At 39.0% G+C, this 26,240-nt stretch overlaps 1 protein-coding gene across 13 annotated transcripts in view; it reads right to left on the bottom strand.

The window, feature by feature from the left end:
- Nucleotides 1-26,240, bottom strand: part of MGA (MAX dimerization protein MGA) — a 147,794-nt gene that overhangs the window by 24,075 nt on the left and 97,479 nt on the right. For 7 of the 13 annotated variants that reach the window (XM_036244982.1, XM_036244959.1, XM_036245025.1 and 4 more), the window contains exons 10-15: nt 13,357-13,577; nt 11,239-11,415; nt 10,061-10,133; nt 5,236-5,753; nt 2,614-2,911; nt 215-841 (exon numbers count right to left, since the gene is read on the bottom strand). In XM_036244982.1, coding sequence (XP_036100875.1) covers nt 215-841; nt 2,614-2,911; nt 5,236-5,753; nt 10,061-10,133; nt 11,239-11,415; nt 13,357-13,577 — 1,914 coding nt within the window. The remainder of the gene's footprint in view (nt 1-214; nt 842-2,613; nt 2,912-5,235; nt 5,754-10,060; nt 10,134-11,238; nt 11,416-13,356; nt 13,578-26,240) is intronic. The other 6 variants (XM_036245017.1, XM_036245010.1, XM_036245034.1 and 3 more) reach the window with 5 other exon arrangements.

Genomic DNA, 26,240 nt, shown 5'->3' with positions numbered 1-26,240 from the left:
CATTCTAATGTTTTTGAGCATTTTTCAGTGATTTGTCCTAACTTCTTTTATTTTTAGTGTTCAGTTTTGCAGAATAAAAAGGTTTTCAAGAATATATATATCATATTATAGTAGAAATACCTGCACTGTTACCCTAATATATCTAAAATCCTATCACAACCACAATTATAAAAATAGCTGTACAGTAAACCAGCTAGTAACATCTAGGCCTTACCTGGTCTCTGGCTCACTGGTGGACTCCCATCAATTCCTGAGAGTATAATGGGAACAGAGCCAAGAGATGAAGTTGGTGTGGTCACCATGGAGGAAGATGCAGCTGTGGTCACCACGACTATGGAGGTGGAGGCAGTGGAAGCAACAGGAAGAGTTATGGTTGGAGGAGATGCTACCAAAGACTTAGGAAAAGCAACTGAAGCCACAGGGGTAGTTATCCCAGTTGTTTTGATAAGGTTCACAGTGGCTGTAGAGTGGGTAGATGTTACAGGGGTGCTGGTATTAGTTTCAGAGACCTCAACAACCCCTGCAGTGGTGGCACCAGAAGGATAAGTAGTTTCTTTAGTTCCCACGTCAGAAAGAGCAGTCATAGGTGTCACAGCAGTAACATTTTCTATAAACACTTGAGGGGTGGTAGTAGTGACAGCAGCAGTCACAGGGCTGCACACCTGAACTGCCTCAGAAGAAACCACAGGTGTGACGACCATTACTGGAGAAGGTCTGATACTGAACTTCTGTGGCCCTGTTAGGGGTTGGGGTGTGCTAACTCCAGGTATCTTCTGCTGCAGGGCTCCAACTTTACTCATCACAAACTGTGTGAACACACCACCAGGAGAGGGTCGTGCCGCTGCAAATAAAAATTTGCAGGTCAAAAATCTTCAGTTCTCATATCTTATCCTCTTAGTGACTGTGTTTATCAACATTTATTGTGTGCACCACTGGGTCCGTTTCTTACAGGTACTACCTACCTGCAATATACGTGTCAATTTCCATACACAGAAATCAAACACTTCCCTCAGCCCACACCAAACTTTATATTCTAACAAGAAAGGGATTAAAATGGGTGTTCCTAAGAATCTTTGTCTACACAATATAGCCAAATTGCCAGGAAAGACAATACAGCAGCCCTGGCGGAGTGGTTCAGTTGGCTGGGACAGCACTCTGTACACAAAAAAGCGGCAGGTTTGATTCCCAGTCAGGGCACATATCTAGGTTGCAAGTTTCATCCCAAGTCAGGATGTGTATAAGAGGCAAGCAATTGATGTTTCTCACACCCATGTCTCTCTCTATATATACATATATATAAATCAGTGAATACGCATCCTCAAGTGAGAATTAAAAATAAATTTAAAAAAATAAAATACAGCAGCACCCAACTTCAAACAGATAAAGAAATTAAGATATTCCCCCCAATTCTAATTTTAAAACTTGTTTCCCCCACTTATTCCTGTCTCAGCACCTCCACCTCTTTATAGCAGTCCTTTTTTCTTATGAGACAGTTAACATTTCTAAACTGTATGAAGACATATTCCATGAGAAGGCAGAACAAGACTATCTTTAAAATCACCACTACTTTTTTAAAAGAGGTAAAATGAATTATTTTTAAGACATACAATGCCTATCCCTCCATCTTCACACAACTCCAGCATTCAGCCAGAGACTTCAATTTCCTATTAGAGGAAAAAATATAGTAATCGATAATTTCACTTAACATTCCTAAATAGATTTGAAACAACAAAAAGAGACATTCAATAAGCCAACTGTATATACTCTCATGCTAAAACACAAATGTTTTCAAGAAAGTAATTTATCACAGACTCCAGCACTAAAATGTTAAGCAAAAGAGGTTTTCATTCACAGAACAGGGATGAATAGAATAATGTTCCCAAAATTATGTTTTACAAGATTCTTATATACTTTAAGCCTATACTAACTCAACCCACTTTGATTTTGCTAGCTCTACTGTTTCTAAGTTCAAGGAACACACATATGATTAGTACCAATAACACTAGTCCTCATAGGAAAAATATTAAATTAGGGAAGGTATTTAAGAATATGTCTTCTGCCCTGGCCAGTTTGGCTCAGCAGTTAGAGCATCGGCCTGCGGTCCCGAAAGACCGGGGTTCGGTTCCCACTAAGGGCACGTACCTCGGTTGCAGTTTGTCCCTAGCCCTGGTTGGGTTATGTGGGTGGCAACCACTCGATGTGTCCCTTTCACGTTGATGTTTCTCTCTCTCTCTCTCTCGCTCTCTCTCTCTCTCCCTCCCACTCTATCTGAACAAAATATCAAAAAATGTCCTCAGGTGAGGATAAAAAAAAAAAGACTATGTCTTCTTTTTTTAAATATAAAATTAAAAACAAAATTTTAAATGTTAGCTTTTTTCCCTGCATTAACAAAAGTCTAAAAGTCTGAGAAATAACTGTAAAAACTAAAGTTCAATTCATCTAGTATTACAGGTCATCAGAAGAGTTCCCCAGAAATTTGAGCAAGACAAGACACTGAGAATAAGAATGACAAATTTTTTATTTCCCTAATTTTTACAACTCCCATGCTATATAATTCACTAGCCCAGAACCAAGTCACAGGCCTTTCCAAAACATATATACAGTCCAACTTACCAATTGGTCTTTTTGCTGGGACAAATGCCTTCAGATTCTTCCCAGGGCGATTTGTTGTAGTGCCGGAGGAGGATGCCATTTTGGAATTGCATGTTGAAGGCAACAGGGTACGTGGTTTCCTGGATGCAGCCACCTTGGCATTGGATGCTACCTTGGAGATGACAGTACTGAGGGTTGAGAGGTCCAGGACTGAGGGTCGCAACCTGCCTGTGATATAAGCAGCTAGCCTATTGGCTGGATGCAATGCCCCCATCTGTCCCAATAGCAACTTAGCCTGCGGGTAACTCTTACCATTAACCTGAAACAAGTGGCAAAGAGAAATTCTGTAAAGATAAAATTCTCTTGCTAACTCATCTCCCTTGACAAGGGTTTCATTTTTACAAGGTTTTAAAAGTCTATTTTTTCAGATTTAAAGGGAAAAAGAAATGGACTTTTCCCATTTGGTATAAACTGAGTAATTAGGAGGTTAAAAAAAATGCTATGATATTCTGAACTAATCTCATCCTTTATTTTGGTAATTTGGATACAGAGAATCTTAGAAACTCACTACTTCTGCATCCTAGAAATGTGAAAGGTACAGTCACATCTAAGGAATCATCCGATTGTTTTACTTGTCAATAAGCAATTCTGGTTAAGTTATTTAACAATTATCAGGAAAAATGACTGTGTTCTCCAGATTCTCTGAAAAGATCAGAGAGGCAAAATGAAGCCCTCTCACAAGGGTCCTTTCAAGCTATCCTTCACATTTGGGAAATATATGGTGAGTCTACTTTAACCTAAATCACAAAGTAACCTCAGTTTCAGTTGTCTAAAAACTCAACTTTGAAGATACTGTCTTCATCTCTTGGATAAAACTTGGGCTCAAGATAAATGCTAGTAGAAACTCATTGTAATTTTTAAATAGTAACTAAAATGTCAGAAGAAAGTAAATCAATGAATGAAGTAAAGATTTTTTCTATTGCCTGAGTTGATAGACTGCCTATTTTTGGGCAGCGGGATTTTTGTTTTTTTTTAAAGAAAAAAAAAAAAGTTTCTTACCCATGTTCTCTAAGTCATATTGCTGAATGACTAAAGATGACATCCTTTTTTGTCCCTCTTTTACATCATTTAAAAGGAGGTGGGGGTAGAGGGAGGTGGAGAAACTCAAACTCTTCAAATTAATAGGGAATTGGTGAGGGGAATCACTACAGCAAGCCACTCTCTCTTCAAAGATATAAAACATAATTACTCTTTGCTACTTAAGTAAAATTGTGATTACTCCCAAACAGATCAGGAATATCTCTGCCTCAGTTTGGTACAAAAAATGTAATCTTTCCATCCTGAAGTAAATTTCACTATACAATTTTTCAGGCTCTGTGGAGTCCAGATCAGATACATCCCTAATCTGCTCCTTTGAGACTTGCTCTTAAGACTGCTCAGCAGCTTCCCCAAAAACCTACAGTTGCCTGTTTATGGAAATTCACATTTTATGGTGGCTTTCTGAGTCCTAGACAGGAGAAGAGAACACAAAATTTCTATGCCTGTAATCCAGGGAGTCTAGTCTCTCTAGAAATGATCTCAGATAAGTCTCTGCTCCCAAAATATTAATCAATAAATGAAATAGAGAGGAAAACACTGTTCTCCTCATCATTAAAGAGTTTGAGAAGTACCAACAGAAGCAGTTATATAGCACCACCAAGAATAATCTGCAATAAAAACTTTTTAACTAAGTAGGTCAGACATATTATTATTGGAATAGTCCTTAGCCCAGAGAAGCAGTCACGCTAATCAAGTCAAGCAGCCTTAGCAATAACATCAGACACTTCCACACATTTTGCTATGCTGATACAAAAGGGCATTTAATGTCTCTGAGCAAGAGGAGAAAACCTTTTTGACTATGATTACATTTTAATTCAGAACTTCTCTCTCCAAAGAACTCTGTACATGCCAGGGTTACTTTACTAATATAACCTGCCTGAATTACTAAACAGTAGAGGATAGAGATATTTGTCCTACAAAAATGATTACAGCCCTGGCCGGTTTGGCTCAGTGGTTGGAGCGTTGGCCTGCGGACCAGAGAGTCCCGGGTTCAGTTCCCGCTAGGGGCATGTACCAAAAAAAAAAAAAAAAAAAAGATTATATTGGCAAAAACCCTATGAATCATATAAAGAAAAAAAACACTTAGGCAAATCGTGGCTCATTTAAAAAAAATTTTTATATATTTGAATAATGCCTTACTAAATTAACATTTTCTCCAAGTTTCCAAACATATACTGCCTATTTTTAAATCAATTTCACCTTGTTTTATTTTGGACGCTTTCTGCTAATAATAATCCCCAGAACTAAACTGAATACCTTACTATCCTTGCTTGGTTAAAAAAGTATCACTATAGCCAGACAATGCAGTTGAAGAGGAGAAACTTTCTAACGACACTAGGCTCTACATCTGCTTATAAGTGTGCCAAAAATTCATTCTAGGTATGTATCTAATCTAGGCCTATTACAAAAAGAGATAATGATTTTGTCACCCAGTTCCCAGGAGGTGTAAAGATAAATGATATAAGGCCCACAAAGGGCTCTGAAAAATAAAGATGTTATCTAAATACAAAAAGGTGCTACAGCCAGATTAAAGATAATTCTCACCTGGATAAGCCCAGATGTGCTTGAACTGGGTTTACGTTTATAGGCCACAAGCTTCCCTGCAGGAGAAAGCCCTGCATAAAAGGGCAGACCTTTGCCTCCATGTAATCTCTCCCTCACTGAATCCAGGGCATCTGTCTGTACAGGAGAGGTATCATCCATTTTCCCAGGGGATAATGGACCATCAGGAGTCTCTGATCCAGATTTCTCAGCCATATCATCTTGGTCTTGACATGATGGCATAGAGATTTTCACACGAGAAGAATAAACAGGGGGGCTCTTCTCACCCCGGCTCTTTCGCTGAGAAGCCAACTCAATGATGAAGCTGCCCACCTTAAGTGATTGTGGCATGTTGCTATTGATGTGCTGGGATAAGATGCTCAAAATCTTGTTGCGATCCTCCTCCCAGTTGCAGTCTGAAATGATTTCTATCAGTTTGGTGGGACCACCAGGTGACCTCTGATGCACATAGGAGGTGGAAGAGGATTCCCCTTCGTTACAGGAAGACTTCCAGCTCTTTTCTGATAAGAAATTGAAAGATATCTGTGCATCACAGCAATTTATACTCAACTTCGAAAGATTTTTACTTTCCCTAAGTTCTCAGAAAAGTGCCAGGGGTATAGAAATTCAACAGTTGCCCAGTGTCCCAGTCCCATGTATTTTCAGTGGTAAATTAACTCATAATTTGGGAGTTTTCCAGGAAAAAGATTTCAGAGAATCAGACTATAATAGTCCTCTCACTGTCCTGCTAACTAGGCTAATAAAAAAGAAGTCCCACTTAAGACTGTTCTAAAAAACTATTGTTACATGAGAAAGTGTTATCTTGCTAACAAAGCATGACCTATAAAAACAAGGTTCACGTTCATTCAGTATAGTGTTCTGCTATCCATATAGGCAAAGCAAAGATGCCAGATGTCTTGTAACGTGATAGGCAGAGTCAAGCCTGAAAAATGGCAAGACAGGGTTTTCTGGGGTTCTTTAAATAAATAAATAAAAAGTGCACTCTACCTCTAGTTTCTACTGCAAAAACTTTTTCTTTTTTAAATCCTCACCCGAGAACATTCTTTCATTTATTTTCAGACAGAGTGGGAGGGAGAGATAGAGAGACAGAAACATCGATGTGAGAGAGACACATCGATAGGTTGCCTCCCACAACCAAGGTACGTGCCCTTGACCGGAATTGAACTCGCGACTCTTTGGTCCACAGGCCAACGCTCTAACCGCTGAGCCAAACTGGCCAGGGGTATACTGAAAATATTTCTGAATCACTTTTTTTTTTTACTTCTGAATTACTTTTTTTTAATCCTCACTCAAGGACATTTTTGCATTTATCTTCAGATAGAGCAAGAGGGAGAGAGGGAGGAAGAGGGAGAGAGAAATATCTATGTGAGAGAAACACATTGAGTGGTCGCCACCCACACAACCCCAACTGGGCCAGGTACAAACTGCAACCAAGGTACGTGCCCTTAGCAGGAACCAAACCCGGGACTCTCCAGACCATGGGCCGATGCTCTAACCGCTGAGCCAAACTAGCCAGGGCCTAAATTACTTTTGTACATCTAGATATGATTGCTCCACTTCTACATCATATGCAGATCACTCAATTTACCATGTTTTATAATCATGACATGTTAAATGGATGTCTACTTCACTGGACACTTAGATTTCTACAGCAGAGCCTTTCAACCAGTTCTACAGTTATAGGTCTGTCAGGATAAAGATTCTGTCAGTCCTCAGGCAGGATCTCTCCACCACAGCAGGCTCCTCCACTTACCTTAGTGTGCTATAAAAACATTTTCACTTTTTGTGTGTATCATGCTATTCAAAAATAATAATAAAGTTGGAAACCACTGCCACTTAAGTGTCTGAAGTCTTAGAAAGCAAATTAAATATAGTTAACTCCCTAGACATTATCTCTCATGAAATTTGCTAGTAGTCTCTGCTAGATAAATCAGTAATATTCCTTCCTTTCTCCATCTGCATTTCTCCAAAGCTACCAAGAATTTTTACTGAATAAAAATTTCAATAGTTAAACCAATGTGACTGAGGTTTGAAAATTAGTTTAAAAAAAAAAATCACTAACGAGACAGGATGTCCACTTTCACCACTCTTATCCAACATGGTACTAGAAGTCCCAGCCTCAGCAATCACACAAGAAGAAGAAATAAAAGGAAGCCAAAATAAAAAGGAAGAAGTAAAACTGTTATTATTTGCAGATGACATAATACTGTATATAGAGAACCCTAAAAATTCCATTAAAAAAAACTACTGGAACTGATAAATTCAAGTAAAGTAGCAGGATACAAAAGAAAATATTCAGAAATCAGATGCATTTTTATATACCAATAATGAACTATCAGAAAGGTAAACTAAGAAAACAATCCCATATACAACTGCCTTCCCCCCTCACAAATACCTAGAAATAAATTTAACCAAAGAAGTAAAAGACCTGTACTCAGAAAAGTATGACACTGAAAAAGTAAATTGAAGCATGCTCATGAATAGAAAAAAATTAACATCATTAAAATGTCCATCCTACCTAAAGCAATCTACAGATTCAATGCAATATGTATTAACATACCAATGGCGTTTTTTCACAGAACTAGAACAAATTATCCAAAAATGTATATGGAATCACAAAAGTCAACAAAAGCCACACCAAACTTGAGAAAAAAGAACAAAGTTGTAGGTATCATACTACCTGATACCAAACTATACTACAAGGCTATAGTAGTCAAAACAGCATAAAAAAAAACAAAAAAACCAGCATGATACTAGCATAAAAATAGACACATGGATCAATGGAACAGAATAGAAAGCCCAGAAATAAACCCACATCTGTATGGGCAATTAATATTTGACAAAGGAGACAAGACCACATATTAGGGTAAAGACAGTCTATTCAATAAATGGTGTTGGGAAAACTGAACAGATACAGGCAAAAAAAGAAAAAGAAAGAAAGAAACAAGACCACGTTCTAACACCATATGCAAAAATAAACTCAAAATGGATTAAAAACTCAAATCAATAAAACTTCTTGAAGAAAACATACACAGTAAAATCTGTATTTCTCTTAGTAATATCTTTTTCTGATATAGCTCCTTAGGTAAGGGAAACAGAAGGAAAACTAAACAAATAAGACTGCATCAAACTAAAAAATTTTGCACAGCAAAAAAAACAACAACCCATCAACAAAATAATAAGACAGCCCGACCGATTAGTGTGGCTCAGTGGACTGAGTGTCACCCCATGGACTGAGAGGTCCTGGTTCGTGGGCTCGATCCCCAGTAGGGGGTGTGCAGGAGGCAGCCAAGCGATGCTTCTCCCTCTTATCAATGTTTCTATCTCTCTATCCCTTCCTCTCTTAAAAAAAAAAAAAAAAATCACAACATATTCTTTTAAAAAATGAAAAGACAACCTACTGAATGGAAGAAGATATTTGCCAATGATACATTCCATAAGGAATATCCAAAACACAGTGTGGAGCAAAAGTAGGTTTAGAGTGGTTCATATGAACAATTAACACAATAAAATTAATAAATAATAAGAATGAACTGTTTCATTTACTCACAGCTGTTAAACCTACTTTTGCTTCACCCTGCATGCAAGGAACTCACACAAGTTCACACACACAAAAACAACAATCCACACTTCTCCAATGAGGACATACAGATGGCCAACAGACTTATGAAAAGATGCTCAACGTCACTAACTGTCATAGAAATTCAAAGTTAAACCACAATGAGATATCACCTCATACCTGTCAGAATGGTTATTTTCAATAAATCAACAAACAAGTGCTGGCGAGGATATGGCGAAAAGGGTATCTTTGTGTATTGTTGGTAGGTACATAGACTGGTGCAGCCACTACGAAAAACAATATGATGAAGATTCCACAAAAAAATAAAAAATGGAACTGCCTTATGACTCAGCATTTCCATTTTTGAACACATAGCCAAAGAAACCCAAAACACTAATTAGAAAGGATATGTGCACCCCAATGTTCATCTCAGCATTATTTACAATAGTCAAGATTTGGAAGCAGCCTGTGTCCATCAGTAGATGAGTGGATAAAAAAAGCTATGGTACATACAATATCTACTGGAATATTACTCAGCCTTAGAAAAGAATGAAATCTTACCATTTACAACAGTATGAACAGACCTACAAGGTATTATGCTAAGTGAAATAAGTCAGAGAAAGACAAATACCATATGATTTCACTTATATGTGGAATCTAAAGAACAAAATGAATGAACAAACAAAATCGAAACAGACTCACAGATACAGAAAAACTGATGGCAAAGGGGAGGGGACTTGGGGGACTGGTTGAAAATAGTGAAGGGATTAAGAAGTACAAATTTGTACTTACAAAACAGTCACAGGGATGTGAAGTACAGCATAGGAAATATAGTCAATAATATTGTAATAACTATGTATGGTATCAGGTGGGTATTAGAAATATCAGAAAACACTTCGTAAAGTTTATGATTGTCTAACCACTATACTGTACACCTAAAACATACAAAATATTAAAATATTAACTATAAACTGTAATTTAAAAATGAAAGAAAATCATTGACCTCATCCTAAATGTCTCTTCCAACAACATATCACAGGAATAAATGAATTTTATTTCTTAGAACCGGAGTGATAAAGAGACCAAATAACAGGAAAAAATTTATATATCATCTCCATTTTAAACAGAAGCTAGAAACAGAATAGGTTGACATATTCTGGACTGGTAGTTTTGGTTTCCTCTCATTTTTATTATAATCCACACCTATATAATTACTATCAAATGATAAGATCTAGTTTTCATGCTGACCTTGTGATTTATCAGAATCATCCTCCAGGTCACAGGTAATTGGTTTCAAGGGCTGCTGTTCAGCATCAGGCTCCTGAAGAGGAGAATGACAAAGAAATATTTCAATTCAACACATATTTAGTATTAATACAGACTAAGACATAAGCATTAAATCTCCCCCACCACGCCCAAAAAGCCTGAAACAGTAGAAACTGCAACAGCTTTGCCATGGCCGGTCTTGCTCAGTGGTTAGAGCATCGGACCGTGGACCAAAGAGTCGCGGGTCCGATTCTAGTCAAGGGCACATACCTCAGTTGTGGTTCATGCCCGGCCCTGTTGGGGTTGTACAGGAGGCAACCAGTTGATGTGTCTTTCTCACATTGATGTTTTTCTCTCTCTCTCCCTCCCACTCTATCTGAAGATGAATAGAAAAATGTCCTCAGGTGAGAATTAAAAAGTAAAATAAAATAAAAATGGCAACAGCTTCACATCTATATACACAGCTGCATTACTATCATATTATATAGGCCTTGGCAAAAACACGAAGACTTGCTCTGTAATATCCTTGATAGTGGCTGAGTGACCAAGAAAATAATTAACTTTATATTTTATAGTGTATTCCATGAAAAAGGAAAAACATTTGCTGTTTAATGAGCCAAGCTTCAGTTATTTAGAAATTTCACCTATGTGGAAAAATGTAAATCCTAATAATTTTATTTAAACTAGAAACGTTTAAACTTAAAAATTACTTCAGCATTAAAAAGAGTAATATTTTTCCCCTGGCCGGTTTGGCTCAGGGTTAGAGCGTCGGCCTGCGGTCCAGAGAGACCCGGGTTCAGTTCCCGCTAAAGGCATGTACTTCAGTTGCGGTTTGTCCCTGGCCCTGGTTGGGTCGTGCGGGTGGTAGCCACTCGATGTGTCCCTTTCACGTTGATGTTTCTCTCTCTCTCCCTCCCGCTCTGTCTGAATAAAAAATGGAAGAATGTTCTCAGGTGAGGATTAAAAAAAAAAAAAGTAATATTTTTAACAACTCTAAGAAACTGTTCTCTAGAATAGGTATGCAGAGAAATGGATACATTAATATATACATCAAGTAAGCCTTCTCTACCCCACAAGTTATTTTGATAGTAATGCAAATTCTAATACCAGCAACAGGAAATTGGAAGTTAAAAACAGAAATTATGCAATAAGTAACTCACCTTTGCACTACAGTTCTCAGGACTAGAATGGTATGAGCTGGGCTGCTGAAATGATGGGGATGGTGATGGTGTCAACTGTCTCTGTTCCTCTTTCTTTCGTTCGTATACTCGAACTCGGGCACAAGTCATCATACTTTCAAAGTACAAGTAGACTGGATCCTTGTCCTCTTCCCGAATCTGTAAGTTTCATAAAACAAAACATTGCAAATATTGGGGGGAAAGGTATCCTCAACTTCAAAAGGCAAAAGGTGTTTAATTTTTCTTTTTATTACAACACTTCAAAATTTTTAATACAAACTTTAAAGTTAAATAATATAAATACAGTTCACATGTGCTAATCTTAAGGCAATAAGAAAGGATCAAATTTTCTATCAAGAAATTTCAGATCAGCCTGGCCATTATGGCTCAGTGGATTGAGCGTCGTCCCATGGACGGAGAGGTCCTGGTTTGATTCCCAGTCAGAGCATGTGCCCAGGTTGTGGGCTCAATCCCCAGTGGGGGGCGTGCAGGAAGCAGCTGATCGATGTTTCTCTCACACATTGATGTTTCTCTCTCTCTCTCTCCCTTCCTCTCTACCTCTAAAAAGTCAATTAAAAAAAAAAACAGTTCAGATCACACCAGAACAGTGCTCCTCAAATGATCTGTAGTGAAGAATACATTTTTTTAATCTTCACCTAAGGCTACCTTTCCATTGACGTTTCAGACAGAATGGCAAGGAAGGAAGGAGAGAGACACAGAGAGAAATATCAATGTCAGAGACATATCGATTGTTTGCCTCCCCCATGACCCTGACTGGGGCCTGAGAGCAAACCTACAACTCTTTGGTCCACTGCCTGATGCTCTAACCACTCAGCAAAACCAGCCAGGACAAAGAATACATTAAAAAAAATTTTTTTTCTTTATTGATATTAGAGAGAGAGAGGAAGGGAGAGGGAGAGACAGAGAGAAACAACTATGAGAGAGAACATCAATTGGCCACCTTCTGCATGCTCCCTACTGGAGATCAGGGCCACAACCTGGGCATGTGCCCTGACCGGGAATCGAACCGGGAATCGAACCGGGAATCGAACCGGCAATCTCTTGGTGCATGGGTCGATTCTCAACCACCAAGCCACACCAGCCAGGCCAAAGAACACATTTTAAAATCACCAGTCTTATATAGACTAATCCTTTTATATAATACAAAAGTAATTACTAGAAAAATACAAAACAGATTACTATAAAAACAAAAGATGTAAAATATAAGCCCAAATTTTTTTTAGATCAAATTTAATAGATACATCTATCAACTTGCTATAAAAGTTTCTAAATAGTTATTCTTATTTTCTATACATACTTAATTCATCTCAGACTGATAACAGTTTTGGATCAGCACTGGCACAGAGAGAACTACTGAATAGCATTGAACTAAAGGATCTTTCTTCAATTTAATGGACTAGGAAGACTGAAATGTGTTTAGTAATCAGAAATGCTTATCAGCTCTTTTACCTGCCAGTCGACACATGGTCATGTTACAGTAACTGTTATTTTAAATCTTGAACTTTACTGTTATTATTATATATAAAGAAATTCGCTTTAAGATTTTACTTTTTAAAGCTTTTTCTTAATGATTTTCTACTAATAACATGTACTATATCTCAATTACTCAATATACTACACTACAGGAATAAGAGTATTTTCAACAGATTTTTGCAAGTCAGGTTTTTTAAAAAGCCCATTTTTATACAAACCCCCTGAAGAGCAATTTGGCTATATTTACAAACAACTACTACTACTAATCTCTATTTTTATAATATTTTTAAGTGCCAGCAACTAAACCAAATAAATCAGAAGGAAACGGCTTATAGGCATATTATCTGAAAGCAAACTGATTGACAGAATATAACCCAAAAATCTGATTGAGGGATTGAGCAAGAAAGAAAAAAAAGAAGACAGGGAAAGAAAGAACTAATAGACAACAGTGTGGTGATTGCAGGGGGAAGGGAATAGGTGGAAGTGGAGGAGGATATAGGGGAGATAAATGATAATTGAAAAATATCCTTTAAAAATTTTGTTGAAACCATCATCTTCACAAATGATTTTTGCAACCTGCAATAAAAGATAAAACTCCAGGCTTACCACAGGATTGGGTTTGGGAGTATAAGCCCGTGCAGGTTTAATTCCAGTGAGTAGTTTGCCCTTCACAGTAGATGAAACTTCTGGTTGAGGCAACAATGGTTTCGTAGGCTCAATGACAGAAGGCGTTGGGATATAAACTGGCTCTGGATCTATTTCACCTTCTACTTTCACCCATAATGGATAATGACGAACAGGCTGTTCAGGCTCTGTTTCACATATAGCTTAACAAAAGAAAGCAAAAGATTTTAGGTGCCTTTGAAAACAAAAGTTCATTGAGGCATTGCCAATACAAAATATGCTCCCCATAAAAAGCAGTTAACTCATTAAAACAATCAAACAGATACCCCCTAAAAAACCTTTAGGTGCCCTCATGCATCTTAGTCATCAACCAAATATTTGTTAAATATTATAAATCAGATACTATTTTAAGCACTAAAGTGAACACAGCTATGAATAAAATAAAATTATTGCCCTCAAAGTTATAATTCAGTAGAAGGAAACAAACTAATAAACATATAATATCAAACAATAAGTGCCATGTAGAAAAATGTAGCAGGGTGAAGAATGAGGAGTTAACAGGAGATACTATTATATTTAGCATGGTCATAAAAGGCCTTCTCTATAATCCGGGAAAGATAACCATTATATACTATACTTTTAATTTTACAAGTAACAACAAAAAATATTTATTGAACTTTACTATGTATCTACTCCAAACACTTAATATGTTTTAAATCACTGGACTGTTACAGCAGTCCTTGAGATATTATTCCAATTTTGCAGAAGCAGAGATTCAGGGGAGTCTACAGTAAGAGGCAGATCAAGGATCAAGGATCAAACCCAGTCAATATGGTTGAAGAGACGGAGCTGTTTCTGTTGCCTTCTGATTACAAACTGCATTCAAAATATAGCCTGAACTCAGCATAGGAGCAAAAATAAAACAATAGAAAAGTAATGAAACCTGCCCTGGTCTGTTGGGCTCAGCGGTTAGAGCGTTAGCCTGTGGACCACAGAGTCCTGGGTTCGGTTCCCTGCTAGGGACATATACCAAAAAAAAAAAAAAAAGAATCCTGTATGAGGCAAAACTGTCCTTTACGAGTAAGGGAGAAATTAAGAAATATACACATAAATATAACATGAGGGAGTCTGTGACCACTGAACCTGTCCCCAAAAAAGGCTCAGGGGATTTCTGCAAGGTGAAATGAAGAGGCACTAGACAATAATTCAAAGTCACATGAAAAAATAAAGATCTCACTAAAGGTAAACACATGGGTAATTATAAAAGCTAGTATTGTTATAACAATGGTTTGTAGCTGAACTTTTTGTTTTCTACACGATTAAAAACACAAATACACTTAATGGAAAGAAAATCAATTAGTGTGAAAGCTACTATTAGTGTCTAACTCTACTTTGTAATTCAAATTTTTGTTTTCTACATAATTTAAGAGACTAATGCAATTTTTTTTTATCCTCACCCGAGGACATTTTTCCATTTTTTGTTCAGATAGAGTGGGAGGGAGAGAGAGAGAAAGAGAGAGAGAGAAACATCGATGTGAAAGAAACACATCGAGTGGCTGCCTCTCGCACGACCTAACCAGGGCCAGGGACAAACTGCAATCAAGGTACGTGCCCTCAGCAGGAACCAAACCCGGGTCTCTCTGGACCGCAGGCTGGCGCTCTAACCACTGAGCAAAACCAGCTAGGGATAATGCAGTTTTTTAAGGCCCAGGCAGATTTTGCTCAGTGGTTACAGCGTCGGCCCACAGACCAAAGAGTCACAGGTTCAACTTTGGTTAAGGGCACATACCTCATATCAGTTAGATCCCTGGTCCTGGTTGGAGTTGGGGTTGTAAGGTAGACAACCAGTTGATGTCTCACATCAATGTTTCTCTCTCTCCCTCCCTCCCTCCCGCTTTCTCTCCCACTCTATCTGGAAAAAATAATAATAATAAAAAAATACCCTCAGGTGAAAATTTAAAAAAATAATCATAATAATATGTGTGTGTGTGTGTGTACATGTATATGTATATATGTGTGTGTGTGTATATATATATATGTATGCACGTACGTATGTATGTTTACGTCTAGGGGTATACAATGTGTAAAAATATAATACTGGCCCGGCCGGCGTGGCTCAGTGGATTGAGCTTTGCCCCATGGACTGAGAGGTCTTAGTTCGATTTCTAGTAAGGGCACGTGCCCGGGCTGTGGGCTTGATCCCCAGTGAGAGGAATGCAGGAGGTGGTGCATCAATATTTCTCCCTCACATTGATGTTTTTCTCTCTCTCCCTCTCTAAAAAAAAAAAATTTTCAGCCCTGGCCGGTTTGGCTCAGCGATTAGAGCATCAGCCTACAGTCCAGAGGGACCCGGGTACGGTGTCCGCTAAGGGCACCTACCTCGGTTGCAGTTTGTCACCAGCCCTGGTTGGTTGTGCAGGTTACAGCCACTTGAGTCCCTTTCACGTCGATGTTTCTCTCTCTCCCTCCCACACTATCTGAACAAAAAAATGGAAAAATGTCCTTGGGTGAGGCTAAAACAATAAAAATTTTAAAAAAATTTCAGCCCTGGCAGGTTTGGCGCAGCAGTTAGAGCATCAGACCACAGACCAATGAGTCACTGGTTCGATTCTGCTCAAGGGCATATACCTTGGTTGCGGTTCATCCCCAGCCAGCCCTGGTGAAAGGCAACCAGTCAATGTGTCCCTCTCATATAGATGTTTCTCTCTCTCCCTCTCTCTCCTTCCCTCACACTCTATCTAAAGATAAATAGAAAAATATTCTCGGGCGAGGATTAAATATATATATATTTAAAAAATCAATAGCTCTGGCCAGTTTGGCTCAGCAGTTAGAGCATTGGCCCGTGGACCAGAGAGTCCTGGGTTCAATTCCTGGTAGGGGCACGTAGCTCGGTGAGGTTTTGTCCCTGCCCCAGTTGGGGTTGTATGGGTGGCAACCACTCAATGTGTCTCTCTCACATCAATGTTTCTCTCTCCCTTCTCCCCCCCTTCCTCCCGTTCTATCCGAAGATAAATGCAAAAATGTCCTCAGGTGAGGATAAAAAAAAAAATCAATAAAATGTATATTTAAAAAAAGATATAATACTGTGTGTGACATCAGCAACTGAAGAGGTTGAGGATGGAAGTGTAAAAGAACAGAATTTTTGTATGTTACTGAAATTGAGTTGCTATAAGTTCATATTAGTGTTTTAACTTTAGAATGTTAAATGTAATCTTTATGGTAAAGAAAGATCAGAAAATAGCTATATAATATACACTTTATTTTTCCTTTATTGATTTTAGAGAGAGGGGAAGGAAAAGGGAGAGAGAGAGAGAGAAACAGCAATGAGAGAGATCATCAATTGGCTGCCTCCTGCATGCACCCCACTGGAAATCAGGCACACAACCTGGGCATGTGTCCTGACCAGGAACTGAACCAGAGACCTCTTGGTGCAGGGGTCGATGCTCAACCACTGAGCCATACCCGCTGAGCATAACATACACTTTAAAAAATGAGAGACTTCTAGTGAAGATGACAGTGTAGGTAAACGTGGTCTCCCCTCCTCCCACACAATCATCAAAATTACAACTAAACTACAGGAAACCATCATTAAGAACCACCTGAAAACAAGCTGAATGGAGGTCCTATGACTATGAAATTAAAAAGCCACATTGAGACTGGCTCCAGCATAGGGGAGGCAACTTGAAAGGCACCAGAGTTACACAGGGAAGAACTGAGTTGTTTGGCATCAAGAAAAATAGAGAGACAGCTTTCTCAAGGACAGATGTGGTGGCAGAGGCTGTGGTTCCTACAGGGCCTTGCAGACGCATATCTGGGACTCCAGCAACCTGGCTCACACCCTTTGCCCCATCCTGGTGATTCCCTGAGGCCCTGCCCCACCCAACGTTCAAGCCCACCAAGCTGTTTCCAGTGGGGCTTTACCACACCATTGGCCTGTCTTGGCTCCTGCTTCAGATTTTCCTAAATTCTCTCAAACAAGCAGCACCTGGCCTCAGATAGCCCCATACCTCTCACTAAGTGGCCCCAGACCCAACACTAGAAGCAGCCAGCCTTGATTCACAGCTTGGCTTTGCCTGGGTATCTCCAAGCCCAGCACAAGAAGCAGTCATCTGCAAATAACTTTGTAGCTTATGCCCCATGGCCCCGGGTAGAACACAGGCAGTGGCTGATCTTGCCCCAGAGCCAGCGCACTCAGTGGACAGCTTCAGATGCATGTTGAAGCACTACCACCCAACCACCTCCACAAGTGGCACACTCAAGAAGTGGATTCAATGGGTACCAGAGCCCTGCTGAAGTAAATCTTGCTTTGTGTAGTGGGTCCCTGCAGAGCTAATCCTCCAAGGTAGTCAGAGGTCAGTGGTCAGTGGGCACAGCCAGTCCTTGCAGTTGATCAACCTGAGTAAATCCCTCCCATATATGTGCCAACAGCAACCAAGACGCAATTACAACAGAAGGATGCATAGTCCACATGAGGGGTGCACCTCGAGGGCCCAGTTGTGTTGATCAGGGAGGCTGTGCCACTGGACCCTATAGGACACCTACTACAACAGGCCACCCTACAAAGCATAGCAGACACAGCAACTCTACCTAATACATAGAAACAAACAGGGAGGCAGCCAAATGAGACAAAGAAACATGTCCCAAATGAAAGAATAGAACAAAACTCCAGGAAAAGAACTAAATAAAACAGACACAAGCAATCTAACAGATGCACAGTTCAAAATATTGGTTATAAGAATGCTCAAGGAACTTGTTGAGAACATCAACAACATAGAGGACCAGTCAGAAATGGAGGATGCATTAACTGAAATAAAGAATAATTTACAGGGAATCAATAGTAGTGAAGGTGAAGCCAAGAAGCAAATCATCGATTTAGAATATATGGAAGCAAAAAACACTCAATCAGACCAGTAAAAAGAAAAAAAAAAAAAAAAAATGAGGATAGTGTAAGGAACCACTGGGACAACTTCAAGCGTACAAATATTCGCATCATGGGGGTGCCAGAAGGAGAAGAGAGCAAGAAATTGAAAACCTATTTGAAAAAATGACAGAAAACTTCCCTAACTTTAAGAAAACAGAGAAGCACATAAAGTCCCAATCAGGATGAACCCAAAGAGGCCCACACCAAAACACATCATAATCAAAATGCAAAAAGCTAATGACAAAGACTCTCAAAAGCAACAAGAGAAAACAGTTAGTTACCTACAAGAGAGCTCCCATAAAATTGTCAGCTGATTTCTCAAAAGAAACTTTGCAGGCCAGAAGGAAGTGGCAAGAAATATTCAGAGTGATGAAAAGCAAGGACCTACAACCAAGATTACTCTAGCCTGCAAAGCTATCATTTAGAATCAATAGACATATAAAGATTTTCCCGGACAAGAAAAAGCTAAAGGAGTTCATCATCACCAAACCAGTATTATCATATGAAATGTTGAAGGGTCTTCTTGAAGATAAAAAATCTGAATAAAATGGCAATAAACATATCAACAATTGAATCTCCAACCATAAGAACAAGCAAAAAAGATACAGAGAACTTTAAAAAAAACATTTTTTTTCCCTTTATTGATTTTAGAAGAGAGAAAATGATAGGGAGAGACAGAGAGAAACATGGATGAGAGAGAACATCGATTGGCCGCCTCCTGCATGCACCCCACTAGGGATCAAGTCCAAAACCTGGGCATTTGTCCTGACCAGGAATCGAACCAGCCACGTCCTGGTGCATGGGTCGACACTCAACCACTGAGCCACACCAGCCAGAGGATACAAAGAACTTTCTGTTGGTTGCCAAGATAGGAGGGGTGCTAGGGAAATGGGTTAAAAAGGTAAAGGGATTAAGAAGTACAAATTGGTTGTTAGACTGAGGAACCTCAAAGGGAAGGGTGGGTGGAAAGAGATAAACCAAAGAACTTATATGCATATATGCTTAACCAATGAACACAGACAAAGTGTGGGGAAAGCAGGAGGGGGGCAGGGGAGGAAGGTGTCAATGGATAAAAAAGGGGGGAAATCTATAATACATTCAACAATAAAGATAAGTTTTTAAAAAAATGAGATAAGATGCCCTGGCTGGTTTGCCTCAGCAGTTGGAGCGTCGCCCTGCGGACCAGAAAGTCCTGTGTTTGGTTTCCACTGAGGGCATTACCAAACAAATAAATAAAAATTTTTTAAAATTAAAAATGAGAAAAGAATTTAAACATTTCACTATAAAATATCAACTGAACATAAAAAGAGGCAGTAATGCAGGAAAATAAGGTGTAAGGCATATAGAAAACAAATAGCGCTATGACAGAAGTCTCTCCTTATCAGTAATACTTGCTTTTTTAAAACAATGTTTTTATTAATTTTTTTAGGAAGAAATAGAAACATCAATGTGAGAGAGATACACTGATCGGCTGCCTCCTGCACACCCCCTACTGGGGATCGAGCCTGAAATCTGGGCATGCACTCTGACCAGTAATGAAATGGGGACCTCTCAGTCCATGGGATAACACTGGATCCAGAGAGCCACCACCAATCCATTTACATTTAAAAGACTAATAAAACCAACAGTCTTTTAAATGTAAATAGATTAAATTTTCTCATCAAAGAAGACTCTCTTACCCTTTGAGATAGCATGGAGAAACCTGGAGAGTATGATGCTAAGTGAAATTAGCCTGTCAGAGAAAAACAAGTATCTCGTGATCTTATGTACATGTGGAATCTAATGAATAAAATAATCTGACGAACAAAATAAGTCCAGAGGCATGGAAGCATGGCGCAGACTGATGGATCTCAGAGGGAAGGGGTGGCAGAAATTAATCAAAGAACTTATATGCTTAACCCATGGACACAGGCAATAGTGTGGTGAAGGCCTGGGGTGAGGCAGGAACCCAGTGGAGGAAGGCAATGGGGAGAAAATGGGGGACATATGTAATACTCTCAACAATAAAGATAAAGTTTTTAAAATTATCTCATCAAAAGATAGACTGGCAGAATTGATAAAAACATGACCAAACTATGTCGTGTCAACAAGAGACTCACTTGAGATCCAAGGACACAAACACGTTAAAAGTGAAAGAATGGAAGAAGATATTCCATGCAAATAATACCCAAAAGAACAGGAGTGGCTTTACTAATATCATACAAAATAAACATTAAACCAAAAAGGTTGCAACAGACAAAGAAGACATTATATATTAATAAAAAGTTCAATATATCCAGAAGAAAAACAATTATAAATATTTACACACCTAATGACAGACCACCAAAATATATGAAGAAAAAAATGACAGAACTGAAAAGAAGAAATACACACAGTTCTGTAATGGTAGCAGCAGACTTCAACACCCCACTCACAATAATAGAACAACCAGTCAGAAGTGAGAAAATAGAGGACGACTTAAGCAACCCAATAAATTGACTAAATCTAATAGGCATATACAGAACACTCCACTCAACAACAGAATATACATTCTTCTCAATGCAACTGGACATTTTCCAGAAGAGATAATATGGTATGCCACAAATTAAGCCTCAACAGATTTTAAAACATAGATAGCATATAAATTATCTTCTCTGGCTAGAAATCAACAAAAAGTGGAAAATTCATAAAACTTTGGAAATTAACACATTTTTGAAAAATCAATGGATCCAAGAAGATATTGCTATGGAAATTAGAAGATACTTAGAGACACATGAAAATGGAAACACAACATATCAAAACTTATGGAACACAGCAAAAGCATTATTTACAGGGAAAATTTATAGCTATAAATACTTACCTTAAAAAAATACGAAAGCTCTCAAATAACAACTTAACAGGACAACTACGGAACTCGAAAAAAACTAAACAAACTAAATCCAAAGCTAGATAGAAAGAAAATAATAAAGATGAGAGCAGAGATAAACAAAATAGAAAAACAGACAATAAAACAAAAACTGTTTCTTCAAAAGGATCAACAAAGTTGACATACCCTTATCTAGATGGACTTAAGAAAAAAGAAAAACTCAAATGATTAAAATAATAAATAAAAGTGAGGCCATTACTGTCAATTCTACAGAAATAAAACTGATTATAAATGAGTACTATAATCAACTGTAGGCCAACAAACTGGATAGAATGGATGAAACAGACAAATTACTAGAAACACAATACCCACCAAGACTAAATCGCAAAGAAATAACCAATCTGAATAGACTTAAAACTTGTAAAGAGACTTCCGGTTAAGATGGCGGCGCAGGTAAACACAGTATCGTGTCCTCCCACAACCACATCAAAGTTACAACTAAACGACAGAACAACCATCATTCAAAACCGCCTGAAGTCAAGCTAAATGGAAGTCCTACAACTACAGGATTAAAGCAGCAGCCACATCCAGATTGGTAGGAGGGGTGGAGGCGTGAGGGGCAGAAGCCAACGGGAAATGGGTGAAAAAGGTGAAGGGATTAAGAAGTACAAATTCATTGCTAGATTGACAAACCTCAAAGGGAAAGGGGTTGGGGGTGGGAAGAAATAAACCAAAGAACTTATATGCATAACCAATGGACACAGACAAGAATGTGGAAAAAGGCGGGAGGGGGGCGGGAGTGGGGAGAAGGTGGTCAATGGGGGAAAAATGAGGAACATCTGTAATACATTCTACATTCAACAATAAAGATTTAAAATAAAATAAAAAACCAAAAAAAAACTTGTAAAGAGATTGAATCAGTAATAAAAAATTCCCAACAAGGTCCTGAACCTGATGGCTTCCCTGGTAAATTCTACTAAACACTAAAATAAAGACTAGTATCAATCCTTCTCAAACTTAAAAAAAAAAAAATCACTGAAGAGAAGGGTATACTTCCCAACTCATCCTATGTGGTCCACATTACTCTGATACCAAAGGCAGACAGACTAAGGCACTACAAGAAAACTACAGGCCAGTAACTCTTATGAACACTGATGTAAAATCCTCAACAAAATAATAAACAGAATTCAACAGCATATTAAGAGGATTATAGACCATACCCAATGAGATTTATTCCTTGAATGCCAAGAATGGTTCAACATACAAAAAAGTCTATCAAGGTAATACTCCACATCAACAGATGAAGGTAAAAACCATGTGATCACCTCAATTGATGTAGGAAAAGCTTCTGACAAAATCCAACACCTTTTCATGAAAAAAACACAATGAACTAAGAACAAAAAGAAACTCAACATAATGAAGCCAAATATGAAAAATCCAAAGCAAACACCATACTAATGGTGAAAGGCTAAAAACTTTTCCCTTACAATCAGGAATAAGACAAAGATGACCACTTTTAGCATTTTTTATTAGCAGTTGTTTTAATAGTTGATTGATTTTTACAGAGAGAGGAAGGGAGAGAAAGAGAAACATCTATGTAAGAGTGTAACATCAACTGGCAACCTTCTGCACACCCTCTACTGGGGATGGAGCCAGCAACCCAGGCTTGTGCCCTGATTGGGACTCAGCAACCCTTCACTGCACAGGACAACGTCCAACCAACTGAGCCACACCAGCCAGAGCTCAGCATTTCTATTCAACATTTTACTGAAGGTCTGGCCAGAGAAAGAAATAAAATGCCAGGCTGGTGTGGCTCAGTGGTTGAGCGCCAACCCACGCACCAAGATGTCACCGGTTAGATTCCCAGTCAGGGCATATGCCCAGGTTGTGGGCCCAATCCCCAGTAGGGGGCATGCAGGAGGCGGCCAATCGATGTTCTCTCTCATTGATGTTTCTCTCTCTCTCTCTCTCTCTCCCTTCCTTTCCCTTTCTCTCTAAAATCAATAAAGAAAAAAATAATTAAAAAAAAAAAAAGAAAGAAAGAAAATGCACCCAGCCCTGGCCAGTTTTGCTCAGTGGTTAGAGCATTGGTGCACAGACCAAAGGGTCACAGGTTCAATTCTAGTCAAAGGCATGATGTACTTGGGTTGCGGGTTTGATCCCCGGGCTTGGTCAGGGTCAGGTGGGAGGCAACCACTTGATGTGTCTCTCTCATATCTATGTTTCTCTCCCTCCCTTCCCCCCTCTCTCCCTCCCACTCTATCTGAAGATAAATGCAAAAATGTCCTTGAGTGAGGATTAAAAAAATAGAAGATACAAATAAATGGAAGTGTATACCATGCTCGTGAATAAGAATAATTAACATCATTAAAATCTCCATAGACCCCAAGGCAAACTACAGAATCAATGCAATTTTTATCAAAATCCCAACAGTGCCCTGTCCAGGTGGCTCACTTGGATGTAGCATCATTCATGCACCAAAAAGTTGTAGGTTTGATTCCCAGTTAGGGCACATACCTAGGTTGCAGGTTTGATCCCCAGTAAGGCATGTGTGGTGGCCAATCAATGTTTTCCTTACGTCAATATTTCTCTCTCTCTCCCCCTTTCCTCTCTCTCTAAAATCAATGAAAACGTACCCTCGGGTGAAAATTTAAAAAATAATAACACTAATAGAATTTTTCACAGAACTAGAACAGATAATCCTAAAATTTAGATGGAACCTCAAAAGACCCCAAATAACCAAAACAATCTTGAGAAAGAACAACAAAGTTGACACAGCACACAACCTGATATCAAAACAGCAGGGGGGTACTGGCATAAAAACAGACACATGAATCAATGGACCAGAGAGAGTCCAGGAAAAATACCCACACCTATATGGTTAATCAATATGACAAATGAGGCAAGACTATGCAATGGGGTGAAGACAGTCTCTTCAATAAATGATGGTAAGAACACTGGACAGAGACATACAAAAAAATAAAACTAGACCACCTTCTTACACCATATACAAGAATAAACTCAAAATGGATTAAAGACTTAAATGTAAGACCCAAAACCATAAAGCTCCTAGAAGAAAAAATAGGCAGTCAACTCTCTGACATCACTTTTACCAATATTTTTTGGTATATGTCACTTTAGGCATGGGAAGCAGAAAAAATACATAAATGTAACTACATAAAACTAAAGTTTTTGCACAGCAAAGGAAACAGAATAAAAGGACAAGCGATTGAATGGAAGAATATATTCGCCAATGATACATATGATACAGAGAACCTTAAAGAGTCCACAAAAAACTATTAGAATAAATGAATTTAGTAAAGTGGCAGGATACAAAATTAATATTCATAAGTCACTTGCATTTTTACATACCAGTAACAATCCATCAGAAAGAGAAATTAACTGCCCTGGCCAGTTTGGCTCAGCGGTTAGAGCGTTGGCCTGCGGTACAGAGAGACCCGGGTTCGGTTCCCGCTAAGGGCACGTACTTCGGTTGCAGTTTGTCCCCGGCCCTGGTTGGTCATGCGGGTGGCAGCCACTCGATGTGTCCCTTCACGTCGATGTTTCTCTCTCTCCCTTCTTCTCTCTCTCCCTCCCACTCTATCTGAACAAAAAAAATGGAAAATATCCTCGGGTGAGGATAAAAAAAAATAAAAAAAAATCAGAAAGAGAAATTAAGAAAACAATTCCATTTACAATTCCAAAATATCTAAGGAACTCATAAAACCAAATACACACACAATAAGAATGCAATTAAAAAACTGAACAGCCCTGGCCGGTTTGGCTCAGCGGTTAGAGCATCCGCCTGCAGTCCGGAGAGACCCGGGTTCGGTTCCCACTAAGGGCACGTACCTCGGTTGCAGTTTGTCCCCGGCCCTGGTTGGTCATGCGGGTGGCAGCCACTCGATGTGTCCCTTTCACATCGATGTTTCCCTCTCTCTCTCTTCCTCTCTCTCCCTCCCACTCTGTCTGTACAAAAAATGGAAAAATGTCCTCGAATGAGGATAAAAAAAAACTGAACAGATGACCCAGTTAGACATTTCTCTAAAGAGTAGATACAAATGTCCAACAGACATATGAAAAGATGCTCAACATCACTAATTATCAGGGATACACAAATTAAAACCACAATAAGATAACACCTCACACCTGTCAGAATGGCTAGCATCAATAAATCAACAAATGAGCACTGGCAAGGATGTGCTGAAAAGGGAACCTTTGTGCACTGCTGGTAGGATTGCAAATTGATGCAACTACTATGTAAAACAATATGAAAGTTCCTTACTTTGTCTGAAGTAAGTCAGACAAAGACGAGTACCATATAGTTCTAAAAATAGAACTATTGCCCTGGCCAGTTTGGCTCAGCGGTTATAGCGTCTGCCTGCAGTCCAGAGAGACCCGGGTTTGGTTCCCGCTAAGGGCACGTATCTCGGTTGCAGTTTGTCCCCAGCCCTGGTTGGGTCGTGCGGGTGGCAACCACTCGATGTGTCCCTTTCACGTCGATGTTTCTCTCTCTCTCTCTCTCTCTCTCTCTCCCTCTCCCTCTCCCACTCCATCTGAACAAAAAATGGAAAAATGTCCTCGGGTGAGGATTAAAAAAAAAAATAGAACTATCATATAATCCAGCAATCCCAATTCTGGGTATTTATTGAAAGAAATCCAAAATACCAATTTGAAAATAGCCCTGGCCAGTTTGGCTCAGTGGTTAGAGCATCAGCCCACAGACCAAAGTCCCGGGTTTGGTTCCCGTGTGGGCACATACCTCGGTTGCAGTTTGTCCCCAGCCCCAGGTGGGGTCATGTGGGTGGCAACCACTCAATGTGTCTCTCTCACATCAATGTTTCTCCCTCTTTCTTCCTCCCTCCCAATCTGAGGATAAATGCAAAAATGTCCTCCGGTGAGGATAAAAAGATGTATACACACACATACACACACACACACACACACACACACCCCTATGTTCATTGAAGCATTATTTACAAGAGCAAAGATATAGAAGCAACCTAAGTGTCCACTGACTGATGACTTGATAAGGAAAAAGTGGTATATATAAACAATGATGTATTACTTAGCCATAAACTGAGTAAAATCTCCATTTGG

Source organism: Molossus molossus, unplaced genomic scaffold (assembly GCF_014108415.1).
Source record: "Molossus molossus isolate mMolMol1 unplaced genomic scaffold, mMolMol1.p scaffold_m16_p_1, whole genome shotgun sequence".
NCBI lineage: Eukaryota > Metazoa > Chordata > Mammalia > Chiroptera > Molossidae > Molossus > Molossus molossus.
Note: the sequence above shows the minus strand (reverse complement) of the source record. Positions and strands in the feature narration are given on the sequence as shown.